General features: G+C 36.1%; 2 protein-coding genes across 2 annotated transcripts in view; one reads left to right on the forward strand and one right to left on the reverse strand.

The window, feature by feature from the left end:
- LOC108969910 overlaps positions 1-13,660 on the reverse strand; it is a 198,385-nt gene that overhangs the window by 174,872 nt on the left and 9,853 nt on the right. The window lies entirely within an intron of this gene.
- On the forward strand, positions 6,008-13,338 carry LOC108969904 (proton-coupled folate transporter-like). The gene is made up of 9 exons (XM_018934893.1): positions 6,008-6,587; positions 9,797-9,947; positions 10,014-10,197; positions 10,262-10,448; positions 10,519-10,654; positions 12,449-12,585; positions 12,641-12,830; positions 12,899-13,055; positions 13,146-13,338. Exons 1-9 carry the CDS (start codon positions 6,213-6,215, stop codon positions 13,228-13,230), a joined length of 1,602 nt encoding a protein of 533 aa, XP_018790438.1. The 5' UTR covers positions 6,008-6,212; the 3' UTR covers positions 13,231-13,338.

The raw sequence follows: 13,660 nt of genomic DNA on the forward strand, positions 1-13,660 counted from the left end.
TTTTTGAGCGTTTAATATAAATTTTGTTTCGAATTCAGCTGTTGTCAAGCACAATATATTACAGGTGTAGTGAATATAAATATTAGTCAAAAAAGTCTTGCGGTATTTCCGCTAGTTGGCGCTGAGAGCGCGTAGTTCTAGTTTTATTCATTGCATCGGGTCATGCTATACCTTTTTCGAAAGCTCATTTCACGCGCTAACACGTGTTTTATTGTAGTTTCTTTTAAGTCGTTCGTGAGTTATAGCGTCTCAAACATGTAGCAAAATAAAGAGAAAATACGGCATATTTTACAGTACTACTACAATAAAGGCAAAAATGCATCTCAAGCCGCCAATAAAATTTGTGCAGTTTATGGACCCGATACAATTTCCATTTCCACAGCACAACGATGGTTTCAACGCTTTCGTTTTGGTGTAGAGGTGGTCGAAGATGCGCCAAGCTCCGGAAGGCCTGTCGTCGAAAATTGCTATAAAATCGCTGAATTGGTCGAAAGAGACCGGCATAGTAGCAGCCGTAGCATCGGTCAAGAGCTGGGCATGAGTCATAAAAAAAAAATTTTATGAACTATTGAAAATTCAATAAAAATACCGCAAGACTTTTTTGACAACCAATATATGTAAATAATTTCGTTTAGACGTTTAAATATGTACGTACGTAATATTTCAGATTTTCAAAATGCTGCAAATTTCAGATTTTTAAAAAGCAAGGTCTTCTTTATAAGAAATTCAGATGCTTCCGCCACATGCAAACTCTGCAAGAAGAAATTAAAAATATCAGTTAACACCTCGAATCTTCGCTGTCACGTTGTGAATGTACATAAAAAGGTATTACTCGATCAAGTTGATAATGCAGAATGCTCCTCCAAAACTACGCCGCACTCGGAACCAAAACAGCGAACAATTTCTGAAATAATTAACATATCACCAACCGCTGCGAAGACAGCGTCAAGTGAGTTATCCGACAATAGTAATAAGAAGACTGCATGTATTGAATCGTCCCCTAGTACATACACTCCGTCAGTACTGCAAAATAAATCGGATCAGTTGCCAGCGCTGATCCAAGCTAATGTGAAAGACTTTTTTGAGCAGGTCAAAAGTATTTGTTACCAAGATGGCCTTAAATCAAGGAAAATTACTGAAGCAATTGTGAAATATATTATAATGGACAAGAAGCCGTTTTCCACTGTAGAAGGAAAAGGTTTTCTGCAGATGATGAAAGAACTGATTCCGCTTTTTAAAGTTCCAAGTAGAGAAACAATAAAATTACGAGTGGATGAAAAATATGTAGCGCTGTCTTCAATTTTCAAACAGTATATTCGTAAGTGCGACAGTTATTGCTTAACGTATAACATATGGACGGAGACCATGAAAAATCAGTCATTCCTTGGGGTAACAATTAATTTTTTGGACAATTTACGTTTGTTGAGTGAGACATTAGGCGTAATCGAACTGCACGAAAGTCATACAGCAGCTTATTTAGAAGAAACTATGTTTAAACTTTTCAACGAGTGCAAGGTTTCCAAAAATAAAGTTTCTGCTTGTGTAACTGATAATAATTCAACCATGATAAAATTAAATGGAAGCTTGTTTGGCGAAAAAATAATAATACCCGGCTTCGCACACACGCTTAATTTGGTTGTAACGCAATCAATAGATAAGTCCACGGAAGTATCAGCTTTGATAACTAAGGTGCGCGACATTGTTAAGTTTATTAAAAGATAAATAGCGGAGTAAACCAATATACACCGGGGCTTCTACAAGTAATATCAAGGAAATGTTTCTTGACGTAAGAACGCGATGGAATTCATGTTTTTATATGTTAGAGACATTTGTCCAGTTAGCCCCTATTTTAAGTGACGTACTGCTCACTCGCCGAGAAGCACCCTCTATGGTTAATGCCTCCGAGCTGAACAATATTAAGGAGGTGATTGAATTATTAAAGTGTTTTGAAATTGTGTCCACAGAGATTTCGGCTAATAAGTACATTACCGTTAGCAAGGTTATACCGTTAGTAAGCTGTTTAACTGAAGCTCTGACAAAAATTTCAGCTCAAGGCGCTATTGTAGGGGAGCTAAAAAGTGAACTGCAAATGAACATGAATAAGAAATTTGACAAACTTGAATTTAATTCAGCTCTGGCGTTGGTTACTGTATTGGATCCGAGATTCAAATTTCTGCTTTTTAAGGATGCACTGCCTAAAAACAAAACAGTTTTGAATTTAAAGAGTTTCATAAAGAATTCAAATAATGGCGTTAGTACGTCGGAATTTTCGGATGAGAACAGAAAACCCGTTTGATATTTGGAGCCATCATAAACAGTTGGCCCACCAAAATATGAAATGTAAGTTTTCCAATTTATCTGCTATTAGAACAACGGAAGTTGAAGTGCAAATGTATCTTGGATCAGCTGTTGCTTCCGTCAATCAGAATCCAACAGAAATGTGGGATGATATAAAAAATGTAGTAATACACTAACAATACAGGAATTGTATAAATAAGCTTCCAAATATTTGTCCATTGTGGCCACATCAGTCCCTAGGGAACGACTGTTTTCTAAAGCTGGAGCAAAGAAATCGCTTGACAGGAAAATTGTTATTTTTAAATTCTGTTTTAAATAAATAATTTGTTGTTTGTGCAAAAACTATTTATATCTTTCATTTATTGAGAAAAGGTTTTAATAGGTAGCTAAAATATATATCAATTAAAAGCGTACTACTGTATTTCACTTATTTATGGTTCTGAAATAAGCTTTTTATGCTCACTAATAAAATACGTTAGAAAGTTCAAAAATGTGATGATGTTTCAATGGCCGATGTTGTTTGAAAAAACATGGATAAATTGAACCATCGATGTTTGCATCCCTATAAACGAGGCGAAAACATATGAACACATATGAGTCCAAAAACATAAGAGCGCGGATGAATTTTGTTAAAGAACATTGAGAAAAGAAAGTAAAATTTTTTGGGAAGAGTATTGAATCTGACGGCAAACCATTTGTTTGATTATTTTGTTAGCTGTATGGTATGTAGCACCATCTTGTTTGAAATAAACGTCGTCCATATCAACATCCACCTATTCTGGCACAAAAAAATCTATAATCATGGTTCTATGGCGTTCCCTATTGACTGTAACATTATGACCGAATTTTTTAAAGAAATATGAACCAAAGATTTCCTCTACCGATAGAGCACACTATGTATGTATATGCTAGAGTGATTTTTTGTGAATGATAGGGTGCCCTTTCAACCGAAAGCCAGCTTCATTACAGAACAAAATTTTCTTGTGAAACTCAGAATCGGTGGTCATATCATTTTGGACCCATTCATCGAACGTGCGACGCGGTTGTCGGTCGGTTGGCTTCAATTCTTGTTGAATTTTGTAAGCCTGCAAATAAGGATATTTACGTAAAATGTTCGATAAAGAGGGTGAGCACAGCTCCAGCCGATGCGTGCGACAACAGGTTGACTTATTTGGTTGCTTTACTATACTTTGCTCCACAGAAGCGCTAGCGTCTTAGGAGCGCACATACTGTATAATGCGCTCTGAGGGTGCACATTATCTCTTAAAGTAAACGTGATGCGAAACTGATCCTTGGTTGCTCGAATTATGTACTCCGGACGACTATTTCGACCGAATACTGGATGCAGCGCGCAATACGTCGCGAACCATTATTTTGGTAACCAATTTGCCGGGTTTTCGGAAATTGTCCCGGACTGAGTCAGTCTGTTATAAATGTTATTCATTATACAAAGTATTGCCTCATTGATAACCAAAAGTCAAAACAAGCAAGGAAGGGCTAAGTTAGGGTGTTTCCGAACCGTTTATACTCTTGCAACGTACCTACTAAAAACAAAGACCGGGAAAGTCATTCAGCTTTAACAACCAAAGGATTGGAATGCAAGTAATTACATATTGTACTAGTGTGATTTTGTCCATTTCATCTCAAATTTTATTGTAATCTCCTCCCGCTGCAACTCACTTATGCCAACGAATTTTCCAGACATTATAGCACTTAGAAAAGTCCTCCGTCGTGATAGCCATCAGAGCATTCTTCGATTTAGCTTTTATATCCTCAATTGAGTCGAAACGGTGTCCTCGGAGTAGTCATGTGAGTTTGCTGAATAGCCAGATGTTACACGAAGTTAAATATGCGGTGATTGCGGCTAGGTATGGTAAACTCGATTCCGGTTCTACTCGAGAATCCAGTTTTCTCGTAAAATAATCGATTTTTCGGAATCGATCTTCAGTAGTCGAAGTCGATTAAGAATCGATTCTTGACATTCGACTTTACTATTAATTAAGTGACTAGTTTCAAAATATACATACCTCAGTATATACAGTAATAAACCTTTGTTTTGTTTGCATACATATACTCAACTTTTTTTTTGCTACTTTCATGGTAATTAGGGTGTTGTGTTAGCATTTAAGCTACAAATAAATTTTAAATATGCTTCTGTTTTTAAGATCTGTCTCGGAAAATGTATGGTTTTCTTAAACTGACAATTAGCTTATTGTTCTTTTACTTATTTTAAATTTATTTAAAAACTTGTTTTATTAAACTCGTTTAAGCAACTAGAATTTTGAAAAAAAAAAATTTATATGAAATGTAGTGTTCTTGGTACATTATTTGTAGACCAAAAAATATAATTGTTTTTACCTTTTTTAGTGTTTTAATTGATATTAATAAATACATTTTTGTCCTTTTAATTTAAAATCGATTCTTGCGCTCGATTAATCGATTCTCAGAATCGAAAAATATAAAAAAATAATCGGAATCGAGAATCGATCCTTCAAACAATCTATCCATCCCTAGTTGCAGATTAGTTGAAAATGTGGCGAAATGATCACGAATAACCAATGCAGATGAGATGGTTCTTTGTTCACTAAATGCAGACAAAATCGAAGAATTCATTTTTAGAGCCTTACAAAACGACGCGTATCTCAAATACTAACAAATGTTTTGACGTGAAATTTAGCATAGATGTCACTAACAGTACTACCAACTTACAGAAAAAAATTTAATGCGATGCCCTGTGCCTTATTACGACTCAAGATACAGTTTACAGACGAACAAACAGATAGACAGATATGCGGATTTCAACTCGTCGAGTCGACCTAATCGACAATGCTGAAATGGAGCCTAAAACCGAAGATTTAAATGTAATTGCAATGTTTTTTCCTCCAAATGTTATACCACTTATGCAACCAAGGGATCATACTGAAAGAAAATATGAACTCAGACGTTCAGCAACAAATGGAGTTTGCAGTTGAACTGTTTAATAAACTAAACCATCAGGTTTGCCGATTTTGTAAATTGTTTCAACAACACGGCAGGTAATTTTTAATTTTAATTCTTTAGGTTGTACTGTATAGACAACCATACATTCAGGAGTGGAATGAGATATTTTGCTGGACAATGTTTTTAATTAGTGTGAATTTGAGGAGTTAGAAGTGCTTAGAAGCAAATATGCAGAAAAACCAAGCGAATCTATCGAAATATTAAACAGGGCGTTGGATTGTACTCAATGCATTAAGACGTTTAAGATAGAAGGCTCTCTTCCAAGTGTTGGAAAGAAAAAAAAAGGCGAAAAATGCATGTACAATTAAAAATATGATCCCGTTTTAAATGTAATCTTTTGGTTCTAGTTGTCCATCTCGATTAGTTTTAGATGACACAAACAACTGTTAGGTGAACTAGACTATTATTCTCTGTAGACACACATAATCTGCCGAATTCAAGAGCATATAAAGTAAATCTACGGAAACAGAGGAGGGTTGCTTAAAGAAATAACTATTATATGTGCGGAATGCAGCCGTAATATACTCCGTACAAACATTACGACTAGATTTTAGTATAAACTCAAACATCAGAAGTACATACGATTTTTTCTCTCATTATAAAGTCGTCATCGCCTACAATTATGTTTTATTACATCCTAAGATACTCTTAGCTTTCTTGTCGATTGGTAATCAGTATGTTTTGATATGTGAACGGAGGTACAAGTATACTAAGTGTACCGCGGCGGTGCGTGAAAACGAAAACAAACATAAACGATATTGTGAAAAAGCTAACAAACCACATAAAAGGGGACTAACGAGATCTTTGCAAAATAGTTTCAATGATATAAAAATTAAAGCCAGGATATTATAATCGAAACCCTAAGCTAAAAAATTTACTATAGCTTTCCAAAGCGAACGAATTCTAGTCGAAAAATGGCGGACCACAAAGAAAGTGGTGGACTCGATATACACAAAGGTATTGGCATATCTTTTGAACAACTCAGATTCGATACTGAGGGGAATTGCTTACCACCTGCTTATATGGCAACCACCAATCCGAACGAGAAAGAACATACAGATGAGGGCTTCTCAGCGAAAGACCCGCTTAAACCAGGGTCAAAGTCTAAAGTGCGTAGGCGCATTTTATTTTTAGAATTGCCGGTATTTCTGATATTTTTCTCGATCATTTTATCGGACTCGGTTATGTTGAATCAAGAACTTTATCAAACTTGTGTCGCCGTCTATCACTACAATGAGACAGATTGTGAACCACTGCGCGGTATTATCCCCAAAACTGACGTGGCAAAGGTAAGAAATGATCAAAAAATTATATCGGGAATGAGTATAAAGCTTCAATACAACAACAATGTAGGACTTACATCTTATCTTGTTTGTGTGCGGAATGTTTTGAATACATTGTCGATTAAGTGGCGCTCAGATATGAAATCATTAGTCTATAACTGCGGCGTTCAGTTTTTATTAAAACGTTCTTATCGACTATATGATTACAAGTATTTTCGTTTATTTCTTTTGTTCGCTTATCTAAACCATGAATGATTTTGCTAATCACGATGATAATGCAATGTGTTGACTTGAAGTCACGAAAATTTCAAAAAAAAAAAAAAAAATCATTTCCAAAGTTATAGTTGTTTGTGTTGACCCAGTTACAAATAAAGTTACTTACGGTGACAACCATATGTCCCTGGAGATTTATTTAAAATCAATTGGACAAAAAAAAAAATGTTTTGTAAATAGATAATCCTGCGCCTGATCGAAGGATTTTTTTTTTTTTTTCAAAAATTAATAAAATGGCGGCCTCAGGGAATTTTTATCTAAATGTTTGAGAAAAAGTCAACAGTTAATTGGTTTAAAAAAAAATCGAGATTTTTGAAAAAAAAATCCTTCGATCAGGCCCAAGTTTATTATGTATTCTAAAAGCTGTATAAATTTCATTAAAATCTACTGAGCGATTTTCGAGTTACAGTTGTCACTAGTTCAAAAAACATAGTTTTGAGAAAAACGCGTTTAAAGTTTCACCCGAGCGCTTTGAAGTGCCCGAGCTCTCTTTGTTATTTTAATTATAATATTTATGTAAAGGGAGAAAATTTTTAGGTGTATGATTTTCAATGAGGCAATAGTTTTTCGGAGTTGGTCTCTTTGACAGGTGTTACTTAGTTTATACTCAGTTTAGTCTGTAGGATCATTAGTTCATAGAGGGTTTGTCCAGAGAGTAATAGGACTGATTTTTTTCCGTCACGACTGTACTTAAGAGCATGCGCGCACCGACTGTATTCGGTAGAGGGCGTTACTAGCTAACGAACGAGAGGCTGGTTCGTAGTCTCAGAGCACCTGGAGAGTAAGGACAAACATTTACGCACGAAATGTTTCTGTGAGTGGTACAAGCCGAAAATGCAGCGTTCATTAGAGCAGAGTTACGCGATTAAATTCTGTGTGAAATTCGATAAATCTGCAACAGAGAAGTTTGATATGATCAAGCAGGCTTACCCAGATGTTGCTTCAGCCAGAAGTGACGTGTTTTGGTGGCACCAGGCCTTTTTGGAGGGCCGGGAAGAGGTCGCTTATGAAGACCGGAAGAATGAACAAATCCTGAGTGAAAACGATGCTCATTGACTTTTTTGACAACAAAGCCATCGTTCACCATGAATTTGTTTCTTCTGGACAAACCGTCAACGCTAAGTTTTACGAGGAAGTCCTCAAGAGACTCAAACGAAAGGCCAATGGGGTCCGACAAAACATTGCAGCTAATTGGAAGTTGCACCACGACAACGCGCCGGCTCACACCGTCTTTCTTGTGAACAGCTACCTAACCAAAGCCGACATCCGAACGCTTTCGCTGCCGACCTACAGCCCAAATGTGCACCCACGAACTTTTCGAAAAACCTAATATTACGAAAAGGTTGCGTACCGCACTATTGATCGTTTACTTCGAACGTATTCATTTGTGACAAAAAACAGAAACTTATGTCAAGGGAAATGGGTATATCGGAGAGATTTATGTTAAGACTTATTCCAGATGATCTCCACATAAAAGCCTACTATTGGTCACCTCGTAGTCTTCGGACAACTCGCTAGAAGCAAAAATTACAGTTGAAGAAATGTTCACTTTTGAAAAAGTTTTTAATAAGCAAAACAACAAGTTCCAAATCCGTTACCAACATCCAGCTGTCATAATGACTGTAATAATTTATGTGAATGGAGCTATGTGTTCACGCAAATGAGGAAAGTTCTCTGAACGTCATTCACTTGGGAGTGGTCATAAACAACGATTTCCGGTTTTAGACCAAGAATGGGTAACCAAAAAACATCCGTTTAAAGCCGAGCTAAAGTAAGAAGTCGAAACAGCCATCCCCAGGGTTGTGCGCTGAGTTTGGGATACGAGAACTTTAAAATGAAAATGTGACACAACTTCAATTCTGACTCTGTGTTGAAACATCCCCAAATGAATTGAGGCTGATCGACTTCACCGTGGCTTGAAATATGGGTATATTTCAGCATAGGAAATTTTATCAAGCTGGGTGTCTTCGGATCGAAAAACCATCTACCATATCGATCATATTTTGACAGACGGAAGGCACGTCTCCAGTGATTTAGACGTACGTACGATCCAATGTAATAGCACTGACTCGGCCGACTATCTTATTGCAGCGAAGATACGCATCTGGCTCTGTATAGCAAAGAACGCGCGTCAACAAATACTTGGAAGGTTCGACGACGCGAAGCTGCAGTCACAACAGACAGCCAAACGCTTTTCTGTTCGACTTGCCCTCCTGCACTCATCAGCGAATCGGTATAAAGAAACTGTGAGACGGCATTTAAAGCTCTTTCCGCACGGCTGCAAACGGCTTTAGGAAAGTGCAACAGAACAGCTAGAGTACCGTGTCGCTGTTGAAGAGGGAAGCGAGACACATTTGCAGACAAAAAGAGAGAGAAACCAAAATGCGTGAATACGAAGGGCTTGACAAGCTGGTCGCCACGGGTGAAAGATATAAATTATGGTCCTTTGCGACAACATTGACATAGCTCAGCGAATTAAGAGGCAGCGGCTACGTTGGCTAGGTCATATCGTCCGAATGAATGAAAATGCTCCAGCTCTGCGAGTACCGTTACACTGGAATAAAAGTGTACCAGCAGGATGTTATATAAGGCAATATTAACTTTGATGGAGAGCATTGGAAAGATTCTGCTACAGCACAGAAAGCAAACCCCACTTAGCAGTGGCTTAGAAACAAAATTATGGAAATTAAAATTTGAATTCATTGGACTAAAGCTTGTGGTCAGGGTTAGAGAACATGACCTGTAGAAATTTGTGCGAAGAAAAAGATTACCATTTCGTATAAAATTGTGCAAGTCACTCATTTATTATATATATTTTTAAATAAAATTATCTCAATTAAAAAATGTACCATAGTTTCATTTTTATAACAGCCTGAACTTTTAACAGAACTTACTTTACATTTTTTTGAAACATTATACAATCTAAACTTTATATTTTTCAGATAATCGAGAAAAGTATACAACCTTATGTTGCCAAAATTACTATGGTCAGCTCTATATTGAATAATGTATGGCCGGGAATTCTAATACTATTTGTGGGACCCTGGTCGGATAAGTTCGGACGTCGACCCGTGTTGTTGGCCACCTTTACCGGTAATATCAAAAAACAAAAATAGCCATTTTGGAAAAAGATTTTAATAATTCAATTTAATTAAATAGCTACGTTTCTTGGACAGGTTATAACCATGATCTTATTTAGCTTTTCTCAAGTTCTATCACTAAATCCCTGGTTCTATCTCTTGGCTAGTATACCGTCTATGCTCGTTGGCGGCGCCTCCGCTATAATAACAATTGTGTTCTGTTACATATCTGATGTAACAGATATGGAAAATAAAGCAAAGCGGTGAGTAGACGAAAATGACATGGAACCCTATGATTTTACTGACTTTATTATTTTATTATTTTAGAATGTTCTTCATAAATATGTCAATGGGTGTGGGTGTAGTAATTGGCAATATAGGTAGTAGTTACTTGTTGCGTCTAACAAATACCACAATAGTCTGCGCTGTATCAGCTGCACTCGTATTCATCGCTTTGATGTATGTTTGGTTTTTCATTGGCGAGAGTTTAGACGTCGAAGAAACCACCTTTACGGTGAGTAACAAAGCCGTTTATTAATTTCAAATATTAATTTTTTACTTTCTGCCTTACTTATATTTTTTAGCATAAAGCAAAACACTTTTTTGATGTGCGTTTAATCAAAGATCTTGTGAAGACTTGTACGATACGGCGTCCGAATTATGGACGAGCCATCATTGCTTGTACAATTTCAATTTTGATTGTGTCAAATTTCGCTTTTAGTGAGTAGAGAATGCGTATTTTAGACATACATAAATACTAAATGTAGGGTTAAAAATATTTACGTAAAAGCTAGATTTATGTTTTATTCCAATTATGCGTTTAAGAATTACAATTTTCACATTTTTTTTTTTTTTCATTTTTTGGGTGATAGTTCTTCCAGTAAAAGAAGAGGGATCCTTTTATGATCGCCTTGCAATAATAATTTGAAATAATATCCATTGGGTTTAAATTTTCTTCTTTGTATAGCTTTTTTCCGATCGATCGATTAGATGGTGGTCAATGAGCCCTTTACTGATACTTTATGATGTCAATGACCTCGTTGTTTACATTTTATGAGATGACTAACCTTATTTTTACATTTAGCCGAGTCAACAATCTTTGTTTACATTTAGCCAAGTCAACATTTCTGATCACTGATTCTGCTGTTCACATTCCATGGATCCTTTTGTTTACATATGATGAGGTCATGGACTCTTTAGTTTACATTTTAGGGGTCACAGACCTTTGTGTATATTTAGCTAAGTTCACAACGTTGCTCACATTTAGCCAAGTCAACAACCTTTGCTTACACTTGCGGTCACGAAGGCTTTTGTTTACATTTTATACGGTGAATAAGTAGAGCAAAATAGATGAAAATCTACAACCAAATGCAGAATATCGTAACTGATATGCTAAAATTATGACAAAACAAAAACTAAAGACTTATTATATACATAGGTCCAGGAAAAGTATGTACAGGCGTGTGTGTTACAAAACATGCGCTAAAAGGGCTATGCCCTACAATAGTACGCACCGTAACAAACTCGAAAGGAGGACTATCACAAAACCAAAAATCGGATTTTTGGAATTTATCAAATCTCAAACCTTGAATGTGTATCAACAAAAAGCAAGAGCAGGAGATAAGTAGTTTCATTGATGGCACCAAATGGTTTGAGTACAGCAATGAAACGTGATATTAAGATAGTAAGACTGAACTGAACGATATAAGCATAGGTTAATGTTGTTGTAAAGATTAGTCAACCCAGCTTTTGGGGAAAGCATTAAGTTAACTGTCACCGAAATCACTTAACGGTAAGCCCAGTTAGTTGAGCTGAGAATTTTGTCCGCATATTGTTATATACTATATAGTTCATTGATATGTTGAAGGAATGCCTTCCTGATGTTCCTAGGAGGTGGCTCCGCTTCAAGCAGATGCCTACACGGATGGTTTCTGTGAAAACATATCAGCAGAACTTGATTGAAGAGATATTATGCTACTTTTTAGGAAACATGTGGGCTTCTCTAGAAGGATGTTCGATGGGAGACATCAACACTTCCTGTTATAGTACGGAGTAAGGTATTCTAATCGATCTTTATCTCCTTCTCGGTCGCCATCTGCGTTCTGCTGCATCCCGGTGACCATATTGGGGCAGCGTAATTAATGCCCAGCCGGCTGATTGTCTGGTATTTTGCTAACAATGTCTCTTTGGGGTTTGTTTAAACTTTTTAATTTTTCCAACAAATTTAACATGGGTAATAGTCCAAAGCATATACTTAGCTGCCACACAAACTGACCGATCAAAATCTAATTCTTGTAAGACATATTTGGTATATGTGAAGCGTATTATAGCTTTTTGGTTTTTTTTTCAATCCGATATTGGGACTCTAATCAGACTAATTAATTAATTAAGATTTTCGGGAATCAAAAAATTGCTATCTGAAAAATTTATTCAATTTTTGGAAACCCTGCATTTGGGTATTATTTAATATGTGATATATACAATCGAATACATTTCATATATTCAAACATGCAGTGGGAGAACTCGGCGTCTTCTATCTATTCTTGCGCAACAAGTTCAACACTACCTTGGAAGAGTTTACCTACTACAATGCTGTTGACATCACAATTAAAATGATGGGTAGTGCGGTTGCTTTCGGCCTGTTCAGAAATGTAAATTATACGAATGAACATTTTTATTGCACTTATAATAATTATTTTATTTTAGTTCTTAAAAATATCATTTTCGGGGATTGCTTTAATGGGCTTATTTGGTTGTATTTTGGACAGTCTAATTCGTGGTTTGGCTCAGCAGTTCTGGCAAATGTATATGGCCTCATCCTTTGGACTAATGGCCGGCATATTGGGCCCAATGTTGCAATCAATCGTTTCATTAGCAGTGTCACCAAATGAAATTGGTATAAAATCACAGAAAACTTTGAAAAACAATAGAGATGTTCTAACAAGTTGTTCCACATCTTTTTAGGGAAAATTTATTCGGTGGCGTCATGTCTGCAAACACTTTCAYCATTGCTTTCTGCGCCTCTMTATACACTCGTCTACAATRGTACCTTGGACTTTTATCCTGGACTCTATAATTTTATCAGCACAGGATTGCATGTGGAGTGCTTCTGCGTTATGATGTAAGTTAGAAAAGATATTTTCGCATTCTTTAACGTTTATTATGTAATATTTGCATATACTAATATAATTACATCTGTTCTTCAAAATAGACTTATTTACATTTTCGAACGACGAGTGAAAAATAGAGAAGCTGAGAGACCTCCAACAGATAGTACAACAACTCAAAAGACATAACAAACTCAGATATTTTAAAATATTTTTTAAAAGGTGATTACTGATATTTTATACGTATTAATTAGTAATTCTTTATAACTTAAGTTTGTAAAATAGTTTGAGTTATTAAGAAACCAGTATTGTACTTAAATTGATTATATACAGCATACGCCAAAATTAATAAATTATTATACCAATACAACAATCGACAAGTTGACAATTTCACGTTTTGGGCCAGTCGATTTGCCGCCAAGATCATGTGATATCACACCATTAGAATTTTTTCTGTGAGGATATGTCTAAAGTTTATACGAGCACTCCCGCTTCTATTCAAGTCTTGGAACAAAACAACACGCATTTCATTCGCCAGTTAACAGTCGAAAAGCTCGAACGGCTAATCAAAAATTGGACTTAACGGATGGATAAAATTGAAGTCTCTGTGTTTTTTCTT

This window comes from Bactrocera latifrons, unplaced genomic scaffold (assembly GCF_001853355.1).
Source record: "Bactrocera latifrons isolate USDA-ARS-PBARC rearing strain unplaced genomic scaffold, ASM185335v1 scaffold_27, whole genome shotgun sequence".
NCBI lineage: Eukaryota > Metazoa > Arthropoda > Insecta > Diptera > Tephritidae > Bactrocera > Bactrocera latifrons.